Source organism: Conger conger, chromosome 19, assembly GCF_963514075.1.
Source record: "Conger conger chromosome 19, fConCon1.1, whole genome shotgun sequence".
NCBI lineage: Eukaryota > Metazoa > Chordata > Actinopteri > Anguilliformes > Congridae > Conger > Conger conger.
This window is the reverse complement of record NC_083778.1, coordinates 11,524,350-11,547,952: the sequence shown is the minus strand read 5'-3', so window position 1 is coordinate 11,547,952 and position 23,603 is coordinate 11,524,350. Positions and strand designations below refer to the sequence as shown.

General features: G+C 49.2%; 1 protein-coding gene across 1 annotated transcript in view; it reads left to right on the top strand.

Annotated features, from left to right (window-relative positions):
* Nucleotides 1-23,603, top strand: part of mical3a (microtubule associated monooxygenase, calponin and LIM domain containing 3a) — a 100,907-nt gene extending 77,304 nt beyond the window's left edge. The window contains exons 34-49 of the mRNA XM_061229844.1: nucleotides 842-976; nucleotides 1,451-1,513; nucleotides 2,994-3,068; nucleotides 3,443-3,556; nucleotides 4,087-4,169; nucleotides 4,267-6,202; nucleotides 6,483-6,577; nucleotides 8,333-8,383; nucleotides 10,398-10,505; nucleotides 11,284-11,377; nucleotides 12,745-12,795; nucleotides 14,394-14,444; nucleotides 17,473-17,538; nucleotides 20,531-20,630; nucleotides 21,092-21,165; nucleotides 21,425-23,603. Of these exons, the coding sequence (XP_061085828.1) occupies nucleotides 842-976; nucleotides 1,451-1,513; nucleotides 2,994-3,068; nucleotides 3,443-3,556; nucleotides 4,087-4,169; nucleotides 4,267-6,202; nucleotides 6,483-6,577; nucleotides 8,333-8,383; nucleotides 10,398-10,505; nucleotides 11,284-11,377; nucleotides 12,745-12,795; nucleotides 14,394-14,444; nucleotides 17,473-17,538; nucleotides 20,531-20,630; nucleotides 21,092-21,165; nucleotides 21,425-21,609 (3,281 nt within the window). The 3' untranslated portion in view covers nucleotides 21,610-23,603. The remainder of the gene's footprint in view (nucleotides 1-841; nucleotides 977-1,450; nucleotides 1,514-2,993; nucleotides 3,069-3,442; nucleotides 3,557-4,086; nucleotides 4,170-4,266; nucleotides 6,203-6,482; nucleotides 6,578-8,332; nucleotides 8,384-10,397; nucleotides 10,506-11,283; nucleotides 11,378-12,744; nucleotides 12,796-14,393; nucleotides 14,445-17,472; nucleotides 17,539-20,530; nucleotides 20,631-21,091; nucleotides 21,166-21,424) is intronic.

The window sequence follows — 23,603 nt, the reverse complement described above, 5'->3', positions numbered from 1 at the left end:
GGTGTAAATTCAGAGTTTCCGTTGTCGCAAATCCATTTTAGTTGGCTGTACACATGCAGAAAGGAAAGGAAAACTATTTTGGCATACAGTGTATTCTTGCTGTCCATCAAGGTGTAGACTTAGGCCATCTGGTAACAAGCGATTAACTGTTGTGCACAAAATCGGTACTAATCTACTAACTAACCGGTATACACGTGGGGTTTCTTTTCATGAAAACGTTTGACTTTTGAACTTTTTATTAATGCGTGATGTTGCACCCAAAACCGTCCAGATAGAACGCTGTGAGGATGTGAGGGGGCGACATGGCTCAGGCAGTAAGAGCAGTCGTCTGGCAGTCGGAGGGTTGCCGGTTCGATCCCCCGCCCGAGCTGTGTCGAAGTGTCCCTGAGCAAGACACCTAACCCCCAAATGCTCCTGACGAGCTGGTCGGGGCCTTGCATGGCAGCCAATCGCCGTCGGTGTGTGAGTTTGTGTATGAATGGGTGAATGGAGAAGCATCAATTGTACAGCGCTTTGGATGAAGGCACTATATAAATGCCTGCCATTTACCATTTACCTTGATGAAATTAAGTACAGGAGGTTCTTTTTTGAGGATGTTCAGCATGCACCTCCCTTTGCCCTACTGAAAATAGATGTTTTTTCTCCATCGCTGCAGTCTGTTTTTCAACTATCCGGTACTTTGTTTCTCATCTTCTAATCCCCCCTCTTCTCTATGTCTGTTCGTCCCTCTCTGGTGGACATGAACCCAACCAACCATCCGATCCCTCCTTAAAAACAACCCACCGGAAATGTTACCATTACATGGAAACCCTACCCCACCCCCCATCATAACTCCATCCAGCCAGAAACCTGCAGATCCAGCAAGTCCTGGAGCCTGTGGACCCGCTGTCCTCTCAGAAGGACGTTCCCGAAAAACGCGCCCGTTCTGAGGGGGACCAGGAGGGTGCGTCGGCCTCCCTGCCCACACTCTCCACAGGTAACCGCCCACCTGTGACCCTGGGCGTGTGGGGTCGCCGGCGACTCCATCCGTCCGTGTCTCCCGTCTGCGGCCGGAATAGGCACCTCACACACGTCCTCACTAACCCCATGTTTTTTTTTTTGGTCGAGTCCTCGTCCCCATTCTGTTGACCGGCCTCCTTAATCTGGATTTCTGTGTGTGTGAGTTTTGTGTCCTTAAAAAATAAACTTGTCTTCTGAGCAGGAAAGTGACCACGAAGTCAAGCTTCTGAAGTATTAGTATCATGGCGAGACTTTTTCCTGTCCCAGAAAAAAAAATATTTTTTGTTGACTGAAGCAGGAAGGTTCTCCTGGCTTTGCCTGCCGGGTCCCTCCTACTCTTCTTCCCTCCCTTTGTTTCACATCGTTGTCTTTCATTTTCATCTCATGTCTGTTCCTTTCTAGACCATCCAAATTTTGCTTTTCGTTTTTTTTCTGTTGCGTATGAATATAGCGGCAGTCCATACGTCCACCCGCCATGAGGCTGTGAGAGCCTGGCTGGAGTCGATCTCCGGAGGTAGCTGCGTGAAACAGTATCTCTCTCTTTCTCTGTCTCTCTCTCTGTCTCTATTTCTATATTTCTCTCTCTCCCTCTCATTCCCTCCCTCCCTCCCTCTCTCCCTCCTTCCCTCCCTTCCCCTTGGCTTAGAGCATGGTAGCAACCACCATTGCATGCTGCACTGTCATGGCGTCCAAGTCACACAGGAGACTTGAGGAACTTCACTGATGCGCGTGTTCACCCCGACGCCCACACTCCCACCCTCCCAACACATCCGTGCTAATAAAATGTAGTCGTATGGAAGAGTCCTGCTCAAAGTGGATTCGACTTTCCTGGTCAAGAATTTCACAATTCGGTCAGTTATGGGAAGCGTCCACTCATTTAAATGTGTAGTTCATTTACACAGGAACATTTTTTTTCTTCTTGATCTGTTAAAGGCCTTCGGTCATATCTGTGGGGTGTGCGTGTGTGCGCAAGGGGCGCCATGACAGGCCGCGTGGGGTCGAAGACGAGACTCCCGATGTCACCGTGAGCTTCTTACCACGGGCCATCAGTAGGAGTGCTGGTCTAGGATCAGGGTTTCTAGGTCTAGGATTTCCCCATTGCATATATCTTAACCTATTCCACTGTGAGCCAAAGAGATAAAAACTGATCCGGGATCAGTATTCCTGCTCTTGAGATGCTTGATGAAGACGGGGCCCAGGGCCGAGTCAGTGACGGCCCTGTTGCCACGACGCACGGCTGCACCTGAAGAAGACATGAGTTAAAGTCTTCTGGCTTACTTTTAAAAGGACAACCGTTTGTTTTGATGAAGCAGATGAGCAGAATGGTTAGGTCTGGCTTGACAGTGCATGGTAGAGGTGGTTCTGGGGATGTAGTTATCCTGCGATTGTTTTAAGCGGGCAGAACGACTGAATTTCTCACCCCGGATTCACACGCTGTGTGAGAAGGCAGGATTGTAGCTCGTAATTAAACCGTGGGTTCGTCTGGGCAGCTGAATCCAAACCTCATCCATTTGCTTTTTCCGAAATGGATACGTGCATGTGTCTAACAACTAATGTCAAAAACGGTTTTCTTGCCCTCAGCGTCACCTTGCTTCTGGCGTGTGAAAGTGAAAGATTTGTGTGTTGAGCACACAGAAGTATAGCCAGATACTGAATTACTAGTTTGTCAACCTTTTGCTTGTTAGCATTCAAATGGCACAGTTTAATTTTATTATTTCACATTAGTCATGTTCTGTACCTTTTGAAATGAAGTTTTACCTCTTATTTAAGTTACATCTATTCCCACAGGTTTGATATCAAATTCATTTTTTATTCAATATTTTTATCTATGTATCTTCCATCCCTTGTTAATTTCATGCTTCCCGTCAGTTAGCGAGGTTGGTCGGTAGCAGGTAGTGTTTGTGGCAGCCCTCTTTATGCAGATAGACAGGGTAATGGAGGTCTGCCTGGCTGTGGTCTTGTGTGACCCCCCTTCCTTTCCCCTCTGACCCCAGAGCCCTGTGAGGATGATGACCCAGAAGCGGAAGCAGGTAGCCCTGACGTGGAGCCTGGCACTGAGCTGGATGAAGGTGAGCAGCTTGGATGTAGCAATTTGAGGCAAACGGCGTAAATATTTTCCCTTGAAGCTTTGATTGTTTCGAGTCGTAAAATCACAGCAGGTGTGATTCCTCCTCTCTTTCACAGAGGAAGTGAGCCGTGATACCGTTTTTTTTTTTCTCCTCATGCGGGAAGTTGGACGTGATTTTATTTCTTTTTCAGATTCAAAGGTGTGATGATATTTGTATCTTTCACTGAAAGCAGGATGTGATACTTTCATTTTTCATTTTTTTCCCCTCAGAGATAGTTGGCCTGCTATATTCTCTGTCACAGAGGGCATTCCCTTGGTAATATTGTAATGTTGTCTTACGCAGAGACAGTCTGCCATAATGTCTGTCTTCCACAGAGGACATTCCCTCGGACGCAGAGGCAGAAGCTCGGCTGCACTGTTCTGAGCGTGGGGAGCAGCTGCCGGAAGAAGGGGGGGCATCAGAAAGCCTGGAGCGGGTGTCCAGCCTGGGTAAGCACGGTCATCCGAGGCGGGAACTCCAGATATTTGTGCTGTACCAGATGTGAGACTGTGCTAATACTTTCAAAACTCAACTGTCAGCCAAAGGACACAGCCTCAGTGTCAATGACTTGCGAAGTGACCATGGGTTTGCCTGCCCAATAAAATTATTATTATTATTACTATTCCTGATAGTTTCAAGAGGTTATCCAGAGATTTAACTATTCCACTTGTCACCATGCTAACAAGGGTCAATTGCAGCTACATTACATTACATTATTGGTATTTGGCAGATTCTCTTCTCCAGAGCGACGTACAGTCGATTAGACTAAGCAGGAGACAGTCCTCCCCTGGAGCAGTGCAGGGTTAAGGGCATCGCTCAAGGGCCCATAGGCTGTGTAGATCTTATTGTGGCTACACCGGGGATTGAACCACCAACCTTGTGTGTCCCAGTCATTTACCTTAACCACTATGCTACAGGCCTCCCTAGTTAGTTTCAGCACATTACTTTTTGCTTATTTTTATTTTTTCCCCCTTCTCAGCACAATCATCCATCATTTCAAAGCAGTCAGACGAAGAGGAACTGACCGCACCAGGCCAGGTTGTCAGGGAGCCTGTGACAGAGGTAGGTTTCCTTTGTGGGCCTTTTCCTCTGTGTCACAGTGGAGGAATATTATGGAGTCACTGGGTGTAAGTAACTGTGCTTCTGTTTGTATTTCCAGGAAATCAGTAAACCACTCCTGTCTCCTCTCCATCCTCCGGCTCCTCCTCTGGTTACATCGCCTGTCACGAGTCCCTCCCCCAAGACGCTCGAGGTGGACAAACCCGAACCTGAGAAGACCTCTCCCACCCTGGAGGCCAAGAGTCCCCTTAGCTCCGCCGCCCCGCCCTCCCCAGTCCGCGTGCAGCCCATCCAGCTCCCTGAGACAGTCGAGCCAGAGTCGCCCGTCAAGAGCCGGCCTTTCACTTGCTCCCCGACGAGTAACCCCCTCTCCCCCATCTGCTCCCAACCCTTACCTTGCAAGGAGCCGTCGACACCAGTGTCCTCCAACTCCCCGGTCCGGACCCAGCCTGTGCCTGCCATCACCTCCACGCCGCTGGCCAATCCCGACTCGGAGAAGGGAGCGCCGGAGCTGCGGAAGCTGCCGGAGTCGCCGGCGGAGACGCCCACCAAGCGGGCGGATATCATCGAGGAGTTCTGGATGAAGAGTGCGGAGATCCGGAAGAGCCTTGGGCTCACCCCCCTGGAGAGGAGCAGGGCCCCCGAGAGGAGCCTGACGGTCCCCACCCCCGACTCCTCCTCCTCCCCCAGGTCCTACACCCCGGAGGACCTGTCTGAGGAGCTCCGGCCCCCCTTCACTGGCCGAACGGTCATCCGGCGACTCAACATCACGGTGGAGGGGCAGGTCATCTCGCCCGTGGACAAGGAGCCCAAGAGCAACGGCTCGGAGAAGAGGGACCTGAGCAGTAGCTCTGGGCTGGGTCTCAACGGCAGCGTGGTCACCAGCCAGACGGTGGCCAGCGAGAGCTTCAACAACTCCGACTCCGCCATGCTCACCCCGCCCTCCAGTCCACCCCCTCCTGTGCCCAAGCAAGACTCCGTCACGCAGAAGAAGAACCAGGTGGCCTGGAATAACGAGCCTGTCCCCGCCAAAGCCACCACGCCCAGCACACCCACGCCGGTTCCCATCTCTCAAGCCCTGCCTTCGTCGACTACTCCTGAACCCAAAATCTCCCCGACCCCCGTGTCTGTGACCACCACCACCACAACCACCACAACCACCGCAGTCGTAATGCGGGAGTCGAACAAACCACGTCGTGAGGAGGTGCGCAAATCCTTCATTGAGTGCGTGGAGGAGATCCCCTTCGCTGACGACGTGGAGGACACTTACGACGAACGTACGCCAGACAACAGCCTGCACGACAGGTACTTTACCCCGCCCACCAGCAAGGTCCCAAGGGAAAGGCCCCCCCTCCACCTGGCCCTGGCTATGGAGAATGGCAAGCCCAAGATCTCGGGTGCCCAGGTGTCTGCCGGGTCACGGGGCATCTCAGCCTTCTCCCCAGAGGCCAAGGAGGTGGCGGAAGAGCGTATGCGGGTGCGGGAGAAGTCGATCAAGAGCCAGGCCCTCAAGGATGCCATGACCAAGCAGCTCAGCAAGATGGAGTCTGAGGTCCAAACCAAAGGCGGCTCGCCCAGAGTGGCGTGGAACGTTCTGGAGCCGGTGGCTGGCAAAGGCAAGTCCCCGCCGTCGTCTGTCTCTCCCAAGATCTCTGCGGTGAAGGCCCTGGAGTCGCGGAAGCAGGCAGAGGCACTAGGGGAGAAGTTCTCCACCCCCCAGGGCAGCAGGAGTCTGGAGGTCTCGGCGGCCTCCTCGGAGAGCTCAGTGGGGGGAGGCAAGGTCAAGAAGCGTAGCTCCCTCTTCTCTCCGCGCAAGAACAAGAAGGAGAAGAAGGCCAAGGGCGAGGCCCGCTCCTCCGAGAAGCGCGGCTCGGAGGACGTGCCCAAGCACAAGTCCCTCTGGAAGGTCGTCTTCTCCGGGTACAAGAAGGACAAGAAGAAGAAGACTGAGGACAAGTCTCTGCCCAGCACGCCTTCCAGCTCCACCACGACGGACTCCGGGAAGAGGAGAGCCTCGCCCCTCGGGAGATCGTCAGGTAACGCCGGAACAGGGACCTCCCAGTTTACTGCCAAAATCATATCTCGTTGGACCCACTTCAGATGTTCGTGGAACGTTTAGGTGCCACTTAGCTCATTAGAAGGGTTAAACACAACCAATGAGCTTATTCCTTCTGGATTGAAACACACCATTCCTTTATGTCTCTTGTTGTTGTTCACTTAGGTTATTTGGGTGGGGTGGAACTAGCTAATTAATGTCAAAATGAATGCCCGCTGCTTTGACGGATGTCACAGTGCAGTCTCTCTCTCCTGGGTCAGATCTCAACCTTCGCCGGAACCTGAGCTTCTCTGAGGACTCAGACCTGTCCTGTGACGATGTGCTGGAGAGGTCCTCTCAGAAGTCGAAAGCAGACGTAAGCACCATGGTTTCTGTAGAATCGCCCCCACAAAATGGCGGAGCATTTTTATCTCAACGAAAGCAAAACATCTCTTCGACATCCGCGTGCGAGACGTTTATTTATTTCCAGTGAAAACTGTGTTTTGAAGTCCGTGTCTTCGATAGAGTTCTCATAAGGGTTTCAGGATTGATACGGAAGTGCTTATAGGTGTTTAGAAAAATGCAGGCTATTGCCACCAAAAGTGGCAGGGGGGACTTGAGTAGTTTGTTTAACGTGTTTATTTCTGAACGGTTTTGCATTCGTAGCTTCAGCGGGGCGTCTTCAACCTGGTGTCAGAAATTCAAATGGACACGATAAAAGAGGAGGACGAGGTATTTCAGTAGGAGGAAGACTCTGGGATTTCAAGCCTGCGACAAATGCAGAATGTGACACGAGTGGGATTGACTGATAGCAGACGAGCTGTGTGAGATTAGGATGAATGGGGACTGGGATGAATATTTATTTCACGCCTACAGGCAGAGAGGTTCTCTCCTCAGATATCAGTGCTTCCTACATGGCTTAGTTCTGTGTTTGGAGGGTCATTTAGGGGAATGCCTTGGAATACTGTGACAGAAATGTAAAAAATTTAAGTGGACTAGAAAATATTCATATGACCCGCTCTGCTGTGGCTCAGGAAATCGCGCCCTGCAGTAAAATCCGGCCGCTCTTCTGCATTTGTTGCAACCCAGGCATTGATTGAAATGCGTCTTTCCTCCTGCGGTGGTGTAGCCGTGGAACTGCTTCCTGTAGCTCGAACCTTCCCTGTCTATGGAGAGCTTAGAGCTGGAGCCAGAGCCATGGGTTCTTCATGAATCTTTTATCACCGGGCGCAGGAGTTTAAGCTGAGCGCATTCTTCTCCTTTCACGCCACACTGCTGAAATTTAAAGACCGTGTGCAAACACATTTATCATTTTTAATAATGACAAATACCAAATATTCACATTGCGCTTGAAATCCACATAAGAAAAGCGCTCTGTGGCTCTCTCACTTAAGTTAAAACCCGAAGTTAGAAACCCTATTGTGTTAGATTGTTTATAGAACAGTAATCTTGTGGATGGTAGCTTGTAACATGCTGTGTTTTTACTTTTAATTTCGATCCATTTCAAATCCTCTGTAGGTCAGTCATCCTGGTACGTTTTATGGTGTACTGTCATGGTTTGTTTTGGGGGGTTAATTCTGCATTGAAGCCTTTTCAGAATATCAATTTTCAATGAAGAAATTTGCTGTTTCAGGTACACGATATGGATCGCTCATCCCACAAATTGAGTTGAATTTTTTAAGTGTCATAATAAAAAGCATAATATTGGGCGAAATGCATGCATCCTAATAATTTCCGTAGTGCCACTGTCACCATTATCCATGCTTACATTTGTGCCCATTCTAATGTTTGTGTTGCAATAATACTTGGATATTTTTCATCTTTGTATCTTCGCCAACAGCTTGGATGGAAAAGATGTGTTTCTGGAGAGGTTTATTTTTTTTTTTACTGTGCCACTGGGCTGTCATTAATTAGCTAGGCCGTGCCATCCCATAATAACCGCCCTGTTTTGTTTATGAGCATTTTAACGATAACCGTTTGTTTGACTGGGCTTTAACAGCGAGCCACGGCTCAGTTTTATTGGTTGTACGTTTCCACTACCTCATTTAATCACACCCATTTGTTTTGTGTTTTGCTTCTGCTAATTTTTGTTGTCTTTTTTTTTTTTTGTGTTTGTTTTCTGTTCCTCAAGTCCGTTTATGTCCCTCACGCGCTGGCGTTCAAGAGATCGTACGTCCTGAAGGTAGCGTGCACGTTTCCGAACCGTTCGGCCTAGCGCTCCGTTCCAACTCCTAGCATGCAGCACTGCGTCACCCTAACCACCTCTGGCCACTCGGCTGAAAAAGTTCACCTTTTAAAGTTTCCCTAACCGTCCTCTTCTGGCGCATGCAAAGCCCCGGCGGGGAGGTTATCCGTCACACTGATCAGCGTCAACGGAGAGATTAGACCAGGGTGACTCACAAGGGCTAGCCTCTACACTTGGAAGCAGGGAGACCTCGAGTCTGTTTGGATTACAGTGAGCTTCAATTGTGACTGTCGCGTCGTGGTTAAGGTAAATGACTGGGACACGCAAGGTCGGTGGTTCTGATCCCGGTGTAGCCACTATAAGATCCACACAGCCGTTGGGCCCTTGTGCTAAGGCGCTTAACCCTGCATTGCTCCAGGGGAGGATTGTCTCCTGCTTAGTCTAATCAACTGCACGTCGCTCTGGATAAGAGCGTCTGTCAAATTCCAATAATGTAAATGTAATATGACTAATTCATCCGAGTTGTCATATACAGCGCTGGTTAGCAGTGATTGGCTTGATAGATTCAACACGCCGTTTTAGAGAAAAAAGGGGGATAGGGGAGTATGTTTGTAGTGTATGGCCATAGATTTCTGCTGTACGTCCACTCACTAACCAGGGTTGGTGAAGCCACTCCACTGTTGGAAGAACATAGTTGAGGTCTCCCATGCTCATAGACATCACTGATCTCTGTCGGCGTTTCCCCACTGCTGAAGTGCAGCAGCTGGCTGTGGAGAACCTGCCATTAATACCACGGCACCCACCCCACCCCACCCCCCTTTCAGACCTGGTCATCCGTCCTCTGCCTCTCCGTCTCCCTTCGGCGACCAGTTTGCACGCCCTTCGCCGCGTTGACCTTGCTCGCGCAGAGCTGTGATTGGTCCCTGCGGATCCCCGATTCCGGCCTTTCTTACTGTGCGCCTCGATTTCCTGTGCCGCCTTCTCTGTTGTACATTTCGCACAAGGTAAAGGGAGTTGCTGTGTCAGGCAAATACTTGCATAAATGTGAATCCAATTGTATAATTATTACAACAGCAACTAGGGTGGAAACCCTGGTAATTTTATGCTACCGCATGTCATTACGCTGTAATAAAATGATACAATTGGTACAGTGAGCTGATAACAGTAGCTGCTCTGTAGCTACGGAGAAAGTGCACTGTCATGCGGTGCATCTTCAGGCAGTTTAAAATAGCAGCCAAGTATTTAAACCGCAAACATAGTCCCCCACATAACACAGCGGTGGAAAACGCAGCATTTACTTATTTCTGTGGTGTGCTCGCACAAACGCTGTTCAGACACGTACTGTGATGGCATGTGAGTGCGTGTTTTAGCACTGCGCCTGGAGGGTGTAGCCTACCGTGTGTTTGGTAGGACAGGCCATAAATTAGATTACCCAGATAGCACCTCTTTGCCCCTGTCACCTACCCCTTGGCCTGATGACGTCGGGCATTGTTATTCCACGTTTAAAATACACACTTCCTCTGCTAGTGAACATTAGTCCCCAGTACTTTTTCCTCAGAACGTACCCTTTTATCTCAGTGCTTTTCAGGGTAACGCGTTCTTTTGGCCACTGTGATGTTAAAGGAGCTTGAGTCTGGTTCTTTCATTCATCATCCATTCCAAATTAATTAAAGTTTTGTTCGATTCCAGATCTTCTCCCTATCATCCCGTAGTGTGTTTGGACTGTGTGTTAGAGTTAGAAGCCCGTTGATGTGAATCACGTCTCTCCTGATGTTCGCCGATAGGTCTCGCTCTCCTCCTCCTCCTCCTCCTCCTCCTCTTCCTTCTTCTTCCTCATCCTGTCTTCTTCTCCTGTTTCCCTACCTCAGAGAAAACAGGGCGGCAGAGGCTGGTTGCCCTTCGCCAAGCCTGGGAGATAACGTGCCGGTGTGCTAATGGCACGGGCAGTTGCGAAGGATGCCTCGCAGTCCTACGTTTCCCTTACGTTTTTTTATTGTAACCGTGGTTTCAGAAAGCTTACACGGAGGAGGAGCTGAACGCCAAGCTGACTCGGAAAGTTCAGAAAGCTGCGCGCCGACAGGCCAAGCAGGAGGAGCTGAAGAGATTGCACAGAGCCCAGGTGAGTAACGGGCGTATTGGTTTTTACACGCCTTGTCTTTTGGTCGTCAAGCTCGCAGTGCCTCCTGTTGTGCTGAACTGTGCTATCTGATGTGCGGTCCGGAAGTCTATGAGCGTCTGGACCTGTGTTGGTGTGTGTAACTGTCTGTGTGTATGTGTGTGTGTGTGTCTCTGTCTGTGTCAGTGTTGATTTTGACACTGATCATTCATTTTGTTGACTTGGTCTTTTGACCAAAATACATTTTACTTTTACTTGGTGTACGGTTAGTGTGTATGTGATGTATGGTTAACGTGTGTATATATGTGTGTATGGTGTACGGTTAGTGTGTGTTTGATGTATGGTTAACGTGTGTATGTATGTGTGTGTGTGTGTGGTGTATGGTGAACGGTTAGTGTGTGTGTGATGTAGGGTTAATGTGTGTGTGTGTGTGTGTGTGTGTGATGTATGGTTAACGTGTGTATGTGTGTGTGTGATGTATGGTTAACGTGTGTATGTGTGTGTGTGATGTCTGGTTAATGTGTGTGTGTGTGTGTGTGTGTGATGTATGGTTAACGTGTGTGTGTGTGTGTGATGTATGGTTAACGTGTGTGTGTGTGTGTGTGTGTGTATGGTGTATGGTGTACGCTTAGTGTGTGTGTGTGCATGGTTAACGTGTGTGTATGTGTGTGTGTGATGTATGGTTAACGTGTGTATGTGTGTGTGTGTGATGTATGGTTAACGTGTGTGTATGTGTGTGTGTGTGATGTATGGTTAAAGTGTGTGTGTCTCGGCCCCTCAGATAATCCAGCGGCAGTTGGAGCAGGTGGAGGAGAAGCAGAGGCAGCTAGAGGAGAGGGGCGTGGCCGTGGAGAAGGCCCTGCGTGGGGAAGCAGGTAGCTGTCACTCACTGGGCAGGGCGTGGCCTGCTACCCCCCACACACACAGCACATTCAGGACACACTTCACCCTCGTGTGGGTCTCCGGGTTTAAAAAAAACTATTCACATCACGGTGGGAGAAAGAGTTTGGAGACGTGTGTTACACACAGATTCAAATCTTCACTTGTAGCTTTTATATCACCATCGTTGACCTTTTGGCAGCTATTTCAAACAGGCAGTATTGGATTCAATCAATGATTAACATCCCTAGCATAGACCTTGTATGTTTCTCTGAAAATGTCTTGTACATTAGGAGTAGTATAAAAATACATGAGACTTAGGGATTATATTTGTCAATGTGCATGTCACATGGAGATGTATAGTTGAGGAAACATTTTGTTCAATTTTACCAATAATAGATCAAATCATCATAGCCATTTTGTTTTGACAGTTTGTCCATAATCGTCATGTAGGCACTCTTTTGCCTGTAATAGTCACAGGTAACTCTGATTGCATTCAAATTGATTCAGTGAGATCGACTGTTTTCAGCAACTACAGTGTAACAGCAACATTGTAGGAATAATATTTTACCGAATGCACTTGCCAAAATGCACATAGCCAGTGACTGTTGGCAGTACAGCAGGCCTTTAGAGCTGTGCTGTCTACATTTACAAGGATGCCTTCACAATCTAGCATGAACTCTGCAAACTCCAACTTGGACAAGGGACTATCACAGACACTGTCCACTGCATCAAGAAAGCATAGCTTCAGCAAGGCAAAGATTTGCAAAGCAGTGCCACTCATTTATGCTGTATGCTGTATGCTGAATTTTTTTTGCCTTATGGGGACCTAGCAGTTTCTGTTGAGTTTGGAAATGCCTAAAATTCCCTTGTCTCGGAAATATATGATTTAACTTTTCCTTTTTCTTCATTATCAAAGTTGATGCTCATTTGAAAACCCAAACCCCTTTCTGTTTGTGTTTATCTTGGAGTCATATCATGCGGTTGGTGCGAATCATTTAAAAAGCTTGACTTAAAACCTTTTTTTGTTGTGCATTTTCTATTTTTAAGAAACAACTAAGACACTAGGAAATTGCCAAATGTCCTTTTTTTCTGTTTAGCATTCCCTCATGCAAACATTGCTTTTTGGCCCTCGATTAAACCAGTTAGGGTGGCAAAGGTGCTTATAGTAATGGACACATTAGAAAACTTGTTAATCTTCCTGGCCTTTGTCGTACTTAATTTGTAAACTCCTAAACCGCAGTTTCACAGATTCGACTCCCATTTCCTCCATCCATGAGCCTGCTGATTCACACTACCCTGTCTGGGCAGCACATTTCACTTGACGTCATTTTTAACCTCCTCCTATGTTATTCTCTTAAAGGATCGCATAAAGGCACTCACATTAGTCCCAAACAGCTTAAGAGACGCTCAGGTACTTGGAGTCGACCGCAGTGCGAGCGTGACCGTGTCTGTGCCATCTGTGGTGACACCGTGACCGTGACTCCCATTCCGGCGTGGTCCTCGTCTCCGTGTCGTCCTGTCGAAAAACCCCCCCCCCCAACACGCCTGCATGCCACTGCCTGGGGGGTCGTGTGCTCTAACATAGATTTGCGTGCGCCCCCGGCCCCCAGCGGGTCCAGAACACAAGCCCGCCCGAACACCGGAGGGAGATCCGTACCTGACCTGGGTCGGTTACGTGATGGTTTTGGATTCAAAACGCTTTTCTGTGCTCGATTTGATCTTGCCTGAGCCGACCAAGAGGACCAGAAGGCGGGGGGGGGGTTTGCACTTTTTGAGAGAGTGTTTCATCCACCAGTACAGTTCAGTAAAGCGTAGTGATGTATTTGAATCCAAAACAATTATTTATTTGGCCCAGTTCTGACGTGTACTTGCTCCAGTGGATCGGACAAGAGATAAGCTTTCACATAGAATTTCCATAGAGAGTTAGATAACACCTCTGAAGGAATAGTTTTCAGTTTTTTTTGTTTTTTCAATTATTACTACCAATAATTTCTAGGGTGTAGGTGGAAAGTATGTATAGTTGGATATGCCATTAATATGACATCTGCGCTAGTATTTCACAAAGGGCGGCTGGGCTTATTAAACTACAGTTTTTCTCTTTTTTTTTGCATGTGTTCTTTCATTAGGCAGTTAGCTTTGCTTTCTACCATTATTACAACTGAGCTCACTGCACAGACCTTTTTCACTGAATCAAAACTCTTGATTCACACGGACACACGTAGTGTTTTCTGCCCAACTGAGCCTGTGGTATTTCTCTTGCTGTTGACATTCTGTTTCTTTAATGATTCACAATACTGAATCACAACAGTGAATCATGGCACTGAACAAGAATACTGAATTGCAGCACGGAATCGCAGCAATGAATCCCAACACTGAATCCCAACACTGAATTGCAACATTACCATCATTTTAAACCAGTGTAGAATAGTAGCATCTGTAAGAGAGAGCACAGACCATTGTCTAGTGTCCTTAGCAGCCATGCAGAGTGGTTTGTGTCACGGTTCGAGGTCTCCCTGGAAATATGCAGCGCTGTAGCGTTAGCCTCACACAAGACCGCACAGCAAATCTATGTGCACATCCTGTCAGCTGGAGATTCCATGAACACGCGCTGTCTGTTACTGCATATGCTTGACTGTGCGTCTGTTTGTTCACCAAGTGTACTTTTTGTGGGGTTTTGCATAATATTTTGGTGTATGTATGTGTTTACGTCCAAGTTGGGTTCGTTTTCCATTTCGGTTTCATTTCACTTTTGGGAATTGATTGAAATCCAATTTTTTTTCATCGGAAAAATGTCCTTTGAGGATTTTTTCCCATTAATTGAATTTCAGTTTATTTCCTGAATTGAGATGGAACGAACCCCTAGCCCCGTTGTGTGTGTGTGCGCCTGCGTGCACGTGTGTGTACGTATGTGTGTGTGTGTACATGCACATAGGCATGCTTGACTTGGAAATGATTTTACCCAGTGAGAGCTGTGTGTAAATAACTCTCTCTAATATATCCTTATTGTAGACTATTGGGGAGAGTCTAATTACAGTGATATCCTGGACTTGCATCTGGGCGGTATGTATTTCAAACCTGTCACTCCAAACTAACTAACAACTAATCCCGCCCCTCTGACCCCTGACCCCACCCCCTGTCTTCCCCCTCCCCCTCATGAGACCTGTCTTCCTGTCTGTACTATACTGACTTGCCTTTGCTCTGGTACCGCTACCCCAACCCTTTCCAGTTCAGCCAATCGCGTCGCAGGCTGGCAGCCAACGGCTTGTCTCGGCACCTGGTCTTGCATTCATAACCGAAATCCTTCCTATTTTTATTTTAAGTTTGCCTGCAATACACAAAGTCGTTTCGCTGCCTTATTACGAATTGCAAAAATGATTCTTATTTACTTTCTTAGTTGCATGGTTTTTTGGGGGAGGGTTTTTTTTTTGTACAAACTGCGATAGCAGTTTGGTAATAGAACTACGTTGATAGCTTACCAATATATTTGGTAACATTTAGGTGAATTTTAGGGATTTTTAAAGTGTAATGGATAGATTAATTAATTTTAGATTAATTAATAAATAATGATGGGAAGAAATGAATACAAAAGCAGTTGACGTGATATTAGGCAAGCGTCTGCAAGTGTCTGTCAACCCAGACGTGTATATGTTCGGCTGGCTGAGTGAATGGTGCCGTATCTATGATAAGGCCCACGTCAAACAAACTGGAAAGTGGTACTTCTGAACTGCTCCCTGTCCCACCTGTCCTTTAGCTGTCCGCTGTGACGTGCCCTCTAATCCCAGCACTGACTCCTGGTTTTCCCCCATACCTGCTCAGTTGCATTAAAACCCGTGTCTGGTCTGTGTTCGGGCGTGGAGCTCACTGTCCAACCCCCTCCCCGCCTCTGTCTGAGTCATTTTTTTGTTCTTGTGAAACTGTGGCCTGTGCAGGCCTGTGGGGGTGGTGGTGGGGGGGGGGGGGTTGATGGGTTATGCGATGTCACGGTGAGTGTGTGTCTGTGTGTGTGTCTGTGTGCTGTGCTGTCTCTCCTTGGTCGACGAGTTCGGGGGGGGGGGGGGTCCTGGGCGGTGGAACGCGACCGTGTAGAAGAGAAAACAAAACGAATCGAGTTTCAGTGTGCTGCTTGTCACAGTCCGTTACGAGCCAGCACATTTGTGGTTCTGTGTGGATTGTAATTACCTCAAACAAGCGTGCAGCTCAGACACTGAAAGCCTTGGTCTAATTAGCCTTTAGTGGAGTGAATGCGAGTTCATCGGTCGTCATACGGTTAAGAGTGAAAGGGACAGATAAGGAGCTAAAGACGTTTGTCAAGTGGAGTAAGTAGCAGGGGTTAGAAAGTGGGGCCCTTGGCTGCTAGGGTCAGGGGTCAACCAGAGTTGTACTGAGCAGGGCATTACACCATTGAGTGTGCAGCAGAGCGCAGTCTTATGAAGCAGTGCAGTGGGACCGCCATTTTGTGACATCAGCTGGGCAAGGCTTCATCCAAGTCTTATTTTTGTGTGTCTTTTTTATAGACCATATGAAACGGCCTTCATGAACGCATCATGGTATTCGAGCTGGGAACCTTAAAAAATGTCGATTTATTATTTTTGTCATAAGTTATATGATTTTGTCACTGGATCATCTCGGTAGCTATCGCTACTAGCAGTATGAACTTGTTTGCTGTCTTGGTAAAGTCAACTGGTTTAAAGGTCAAATACATTTATACCAAGCAACCCATTTAATACCATCTTACATGGCATCCATGCTCTTGAAGATGGCTTACGAAGAAGAGCTCTCATAGCATCATGGGTTAAAAGCCATCAAAATCTTCTTCGGTCATGTGACACCCCATCACTACCAAACCACTCCACACTGCAGCGGAATAAGGCCCTTGTTCTCCATTGACACCAGCCGCTGATTCTCTGAGTGCGATATTCTCAACGCCCGTTCATCACAACCTCTGTGAACCGTTGACATTCGGGCCATGGTGGAATGCGGCCCGGTCACACACCGTGTCCTGTTCCCACGGGTACTCCGCCCCACCCTACCACCACCTCCACCACCACCCCCCACTCTGTGATAGTCCCTTGTTGCGATTACCCAGCATCCCACTCTCCCAACTCTTTCACCTAGACCGCAGAACATGCCGTCCGTTTCCTGTCTGTATCTGTGTTTTTGAACACCTTTCTTTCAGAAACTCTTGTTGCTTTACCTCTCCAGGTTCCTTTGTTTTCTTTGTTTTCCTTTACCCATCATTCCACACTACCTGAATTTGGAGGTCTGGATTTTTATTTTTTCTTGTCCTGTTTTTATTTTTATTTTTTATACTTTTGTATTAATTACTCCCAAGTACTACAAGTTTAGACGTGTCAATCTATTTAATGCCACCTTTCTAGTCCCCTTTCCGTCTTTGTTTGACCTAATTAGTGAATCTGGTTCTTTGTATCTTGTTTCCTCTCTCTTTTCAGTTACGAATTTACACTTCAAAGACCGGAATGAATTAAACAGCAGGGGGAGTGAGTTTAAATAGTGTTTTTGTTATGCTGACGGCTCTCTTCAGCAGTTGCGTAATTATACTCCTTTAAACAGAAAGGGGAACATCTGGATGTGTCCTCCCTCAGGCATATTTTAAAACCGTAATCATTTCAAACTGCAGAAGCGAATTGTATTTTTTAAAATGGCGGTTGAGGCCTAAATTTGTGCGAGTCCGTCCGTGTCACACGTCCCTTCTGCCCCGGACCGTGTTGTAAAAGCGGGGGATAGGCTTTTCTCGCACACGAGAGGTGGACGTCCGTGCGACGGAAAGAGGTGAACAGAGAACGCCGTCCGCCATTTTTGTCCCTCTTCTCAAGCCCTTTGTATTTTTACACTCCTCTTTTCTCTGCACAGCAGTCTGTCCATCCCTCTCTCTCCAGCCGCCCGGATTTCCCCTCTCCCTCCTTTTGATATTCTCTGCTTTGTTTTTCATTTTTCTCCTCCCCTCTTCTCTCTTCTCCTCCCCTCTCTCGCTCTGTGTCCCCCCTTCACGCACTCTTTCTCTGTGTCTGTGGCACTCCTCTGCTCTCTCCTCCTCCTCCACACTCCCCCCTTCCCCGTGTTGTGGAAGTTGAGCCCAATGTGGGGACCCCTCGCCGCAGACCGTTGTCCTTCTGCCCTTGCTGTTCGCCTGAAGGTAATGTAACCTCGCCGCCCCCCGCCATTGGCTGCAGAGGGGTTACCACGGCAACTGACTAGAGCCCCCCCCCAGCCCCCCCCCCCCCCGGGGGGCTGCTCTCACTCCGTGTGTGAACAGGCTCAGTAGGTTCCCCCCCAGGAAGTGTCCGTCCTCCAGTCGAGCAGGAAAGTCACACGCACATTTCCATAGCACAATCCCGTAGCACAGTCAAGCAGCACAGTCCCATAGCACTGTCAAGCAGCACAGTCCCATAGCACAGTCACGCAGTATAGTCACCCAGCACAGTCAAGCAGCACAGTCCCATAGCACAGTCAAGCAGCACAGTCCCATAGCACAGTCACGCAGCACAGTCACCCAGCACAGTCAAGCAGCACAGTCCCAGAGCATAGTCATGCAGCAAAGTCCTATAGCACAGTCATGCAGCACAGTCCCAGAGCACAGTCATGCAGCATAGTCAAGCAAGCACAGCCCTATAGCATAGTCAGGCAGCACAGTCACACAGCACAGTCCCAGAGCATAGTCAAGCAGCATAGTCGAGCAGCACAATCCCATAGCACAGTCAAGCAGCACAGTCGCATTTATATCCTATACATGTCGGAGAGAACAGAGTTCCAGAGGAGCTAGTCCGCAGTCTACTGCCATATCTTGACAGGTTTACCAAACATGCTTACTTTGTGGAACTCAAGGTATTTAAAACGCAAGCATCCATTCTAAGATGGTTGTTTTATGAGAAAGCTTGGCAACCTGTCAGTGCAGCTTCCTATGTGTATCAACTCCATGTTTAGCGGTGTTGCCAGTGTAGTATTTGTTGTATTATTGAGTCTACAAAAGTCAAAAAATGCTTTTCTATTTTCAAGATATATTTCTAAAGAACTATCCTAGAGCAAACTCTTGGGTGAGTCAGATTACCTGTAAATGGGAAATCACATACTTGTAGTTAACTTACATAAGCTTCCTTTTAGCTCAGTTAAGAGCCCACAATGAAAACATATGCATATACTCCTAAATGATATAGTCCATGAGCATCGTTTGAGTGTTAATTGAGATGTAGAACAGTGCGCCTCACTCCTACTGGTAGCTGAAGCGCAGGGGGAAGCTACTCTGCTGAAGTGTGGATTTAAATAACAGCATGGGCCGCGTTGGGACTGGAGTTCAGGTGCATGCCCCGCGTTGACCGGCTGAAAGCAGCACGTTCTAACACCGGTTTAGAAGCTGGTTTGTTTTTTGGTGTGTGAGCGTGCACGGGGTGGTGTTGGTGAATAGACGAGAGTACCTGTGTCCGGGTGCTCTGTGCGCTAGCGCAGGCTAGGCTAAAGCTGCGCGGTAGCAGCGCAGTGTCATTCGGCTCAGGGTAGAGAAGTCACAAGACGCTTCAAGAGTCGGTCGGCATCACGGATGCGCCCTAGTGCCACGTCGCCTCTCTCAACGTCCTGTCTGCGTCAGGCCGGACCTCAGAAATGTAGCAGGAGACCTGTTTTTGTTCGTTTATCTCTTTCCCTGTCTGTTTGCAGAAACCTGCCTGTGGTGCCGTGTGTCTAACTTGTGTCTCTCTCTCTTCTGTGTTTTCGGGGGGCTCGGGGGAACGGGTCAGGGGTTGGAAAGGGACACGGACAGTGCCGGCTAAGTTAGTGAGAACCCACCCCCCACCCCTCTCCCCCCGAACCCTGGCTTCACTCCCTGCTCTGAGGAAACTGTGGCTTTGTTTTCACCCTCTGTGTCCTCCCTAATCCTCCCTCCCTCCCTCCCTCCCGCCTCTCCCCCCCCATCCCCCACCCCACCCTCCTGTCTGTAAACAGCGAGAGCCAGCGCCAGTGACCACGTCCACTCTATTTACGTGTGTACTGTATTCTTCCTTTTCGTTTTGCAAGAGCCTCCCCTCCTCCAGTTAAGTACGTTGCGCTCATGAGAAACGTCACATTTCCCCCACCCCCCGAAACATCTCTGGCCCCCACCGGCGCACCATTCAAAGCGCTTGGCTTCACTCGGGTTCCACAGACCAAGGGGATGGGTAGCGGACCTCTCCCCCTCCTCTCCTCTCCTCTCCTCTCCCCCTCCCCTCCTCTCCCCCTCCCCTCCCCTCCCTTCCTCTCCTCTCCTCTCCTCCCCGTTCCCCTCCTTTCCTCCCCCCATCCCTGGGCTGTAAGAGCATGCATTGTTACTACTTACAGTGGACTGACTGTGGAGGCGTTGACCCTAACTGTTGACTGCGATGTGCTGCTGGTCGTGACTTCACATCTGCATGCCAGTAGGGTTTAGATTTTTGGTTTTTGTTTTTAAACCTGAATGCGAGTCTGTGGTCCCCGGTGTCAAAGTCCTTTTTCCGTAAGTTGCACCGTTAACGTCCCTCAGCCATCTAAGCCAGAGTTAACCTGCACTGCAAACCCCACCCCCCACCCCCAAACCCTCTGCAGGATTCAGTGCTGGTGACCTCCGTGTAGATGCGGTTTAAATTTTTTGCGTTGCTATGGATCTGTGGGTGAAAACTGTCTGAATGTGGGACTGTTGGGAAAAAGGGTGGGGGGGGGAGGGGGGCGGGGGGGGGTCTGAACCTTTTGCCGCGCATACCGGAAGCGGCGTACAAATATATCTGCACGCCCCCTTCTGTTGGCTCATCCGGAACAAGCCCCCGGCCCCCAATCGCTGGCTTGTGGTCCCTGCCGTACCTCTATACATCGTCTGCTTGTTCACAGGAGTCCGTATGGAGCCAAGGCCACCAATCGGTACATAACCCGGATGGGCAGATACTGGACATCGCTCATAATAATAGCGGTTATATTTTTTTTTTTAAATTGGCAGCAGGATTGAATTGAATTTTTCTCTCTGTAAACTGTTACCCGTGAACAAACAGCCTGGCTTGGCTCTCATTGCACTGCGTGTGCCAGCGTGTGTGTGTGTGTGTGTGTGTGTGTGTTTGCGCTTTCTGGTGTGTGTGTGTGTGTGTCTGTGTGCGTCTCTCTCTGCTCTCTCACACTCCACTCCCTTCTTTCAGGAATGGGGAAAAAAGATGATCCGAAGCTCATGCAGGAGTGGTTCAAGCTGGTGCAGGAGAAGAACGCCCTGGTGCGCTACGAGTCCGAGCTCATGATATTGTAAGTCCTCCTTGGCCTGCGTTTGACTGCTGCATCCAAATAGCATCTCTATGAGTTGTGGTGGGCTACAGGATGCTATGCCACTAATCCAGTTAAGCCGCTCTAAGGAACGGTTAGAATGTTCTGTCAAAATTCCGTGTCCGTGTTCTAGAAGTGTCTTCAGTCACCAGTTGTGATTGTGACCTCAGCTTAGAATGTTCAGTTGAGAACATTCTAATCTCGCATTTGCTTTCTGATCATAGTGCTGATTCGCTGGCAGGGGAGGTGTATAGTGACCCACACGGTCAGGGAAGGGGAGATTCAGAATTTGCAAGAATTCGCCCTCCCTGTGTGGGCTTCCGTGAGGAGGACTAGGAAACGCTGTACGAGGGGTCGACTGGTCACTTTGACCCAGACCCTGGTTAGACAGAAGTACGGACGTGCGTGCTGACGGACGGAACGGTCTCCTCTCCCCCCCGCAGCGCTCGTGAGCTGGAGCTGGAGGACAGGCAGAGCCGGCTGCAGCAGGACCTGAGGGAGCGCATGGCAGTGGACGGTGAGGTCATCACCCCACGACGCGTCCACCTCGTCGAGCCTACTTTCGTAGCGTCTCAAAGTCACGGCTCTTTAAAAATGTTTTAAATGTTTGTTTTTCTCTTCTTTGAAATTCAATGAGAAAGTTCTAGAACACAGTTCAGTTACCTGTTGAGGTTGTCGCATCAGCATTAGAATGTTCCCCGCGCCTGAAAGGGTCTAGTCGGCCCGGGGTTCTGGGGATAACCTGACCGTGTCCGTGCCTGTCTCCCCCCCCTCAGACCAGCTGAAGTCGGACGCCGAGCTGTCGGAGGAGAGGCACATCCTGAACGAGATGCTGGAGGTGGTGGAGCAGCGCGACTCCCTGGTGGCCCTCCTGGAGGAGCAGCGTCTGAGGGAGAAGGAGGAGGACCGGGACCTGGAGGCCGTCATGCTGTCCAAGGGCTTCAACCTCAACTGGGCCTGAAGGGGTCCCGGTTCGCTGACGGGTCCCGGCTCGCCTGAGGGGGGTGCACATCAGCCCCCCCCCCCCCGCTCCCACCCACGTGACATCACACCTCCCTCCCTCAGGGCCATGGCCCTAGCTCTCAGTCTATCAGCCTTCTTTTCGCCCTCACGCAATCCCAGTTTACATATCGCCACTGTGTGCGGCAAACACACCCCACCCGCGCTCTCCCAAGAACAATATTTACATTTTGGCAGAAGAGCCCCCCTTCGCCAAGTTTCCGCTCGAAAGATTTTTCTATTGTTCGGCGGTCTTAACGGAATAGGGTTCTCCATGGAGACTGGAGCTTGGATTCGTCTTTAAGAGCTCTGGGCTGTCAGACAACTGGAAGGCGTACACACTGTAATGTCACACTGCAGCTGAGGAAACATTGCCGACGCGTACAGTGTAAGGACCAGCTGCGAGGCTTTGTTTTGAACCGTACGACGCCATTAAGACGTCGCTGCCTTTAACCGAGCGCGGCGACCGCGAGACGTTATAGGTCAGAACGTTCTCCGTCCTTTCTCCCAACCCCCCCCCCCCCCCCCACACGACCCTCCACTAACAGCCTTTCCTCTCTCGTCTGTCTGAAACCTCGAGGGCCCTTGGCAGGGCGAGGTCGGCCTCGTCATCGCCTTTGTCACGCACCGAGCGTGAAGAATCGTCTCCGTCCAACACGACCGGTGGTGTGCTGTCACGCGATACTCGGCCTATCCGTTTATCCGTGGGAAACTAAGCCTTTTTTAAACAAAGCTGCAGCTGGCCTTTTTGTGCTCGTGCCCGAGTGGACTGCGCTAACCCTCGTCGGAGACGGAGGAGAACGTACGTCGTTCGTTCCTCCCAACTCCTCCAAACGGCAGATGGAAGTTGGGGACTGCTTGCTGGCCGTTCTCGAATGGCGGAATCTCGTCTTGCACTGCAAAAGCGACTCTAGAAAATGGTTTCCCACGAGTCGCTGGATAGATTATTTGACGGCGTTTGCGCGGGGTCTGTCAACTCTCACGCTCTTGGTGCGAGGCACGCACGTTCAGGGTCCGCCGGGTGCCAGTGCGTTGGTTTTTTGACCGCAAGAAGAACTTCATTATGGAGGATTTTAGCATCAATTGCACCCCTGCTCATACAACTTGGATGCTTTTGACCTATGTAGGTGGGGACACCAGAAGTCTGTGACAAGATCCTGTTGTAGGGTAAATGTGACTGAAGGAAAGCGGCTATTGGTGTGTCCCGTGCAATGTTGTACAGCAAAGAACACTTCCGGAATGTTCCTTTGAATTTGTTGTTTGGGAGTCTGTGGGTTGAGCCATGAAGGACAGGCCTGTTGCCACTAGGGGGCGCCACAGTGGCAAACAGCAGACGGCCAAACACTACTGCAACCCACGGCACAGGACCCCCAACCCCCCCCCCCCAGCTCCTGGTCGATTCTGCTCAGTTTACACGTCACTCCTTAACCTTTTAAGAGTTTTTTTATTTTATTGTTTGTAAATCCTTTTTTTAAAATGTGATATTCGAACATTAAAATGCATCGAACAGAAGTTGAGCCGGACATACGTTGTTTTCCAGCGCCTGCGGATCTTCGTCCGGTTGAGCCAAACGGAAACGCTGTCGCGCTGTGCATCTTTCATCATCGCTCACCATCTTGTTTTTAGCTGCGAACACCGTGAGGTTTTTTTTGTGTGTGTGCGCGTGTGTGTGTGTGTGTGTGTGTGTAGAGGAGTCTAAAGAACTGTGAGACTAGGTGTAAAAGATCCCGCAGGTTCAATACGGTCTGTTTAGAAGCTGTGTGGCTTGTTTGACAGATTTCTATGATTATTTATTAACATGTGTGAAGAAAATGTATTATATGTACAAAAAAATCCTAATTTTTAAACTTGTTTCTGTTGTTGACTGAAATGTAAACGCTTCATGTAGCTCAATTGCATATAAAGTGTTGGGTGTACATTTAACGGGCAATAAAGCAATGCAGCAGTTATTTAAAA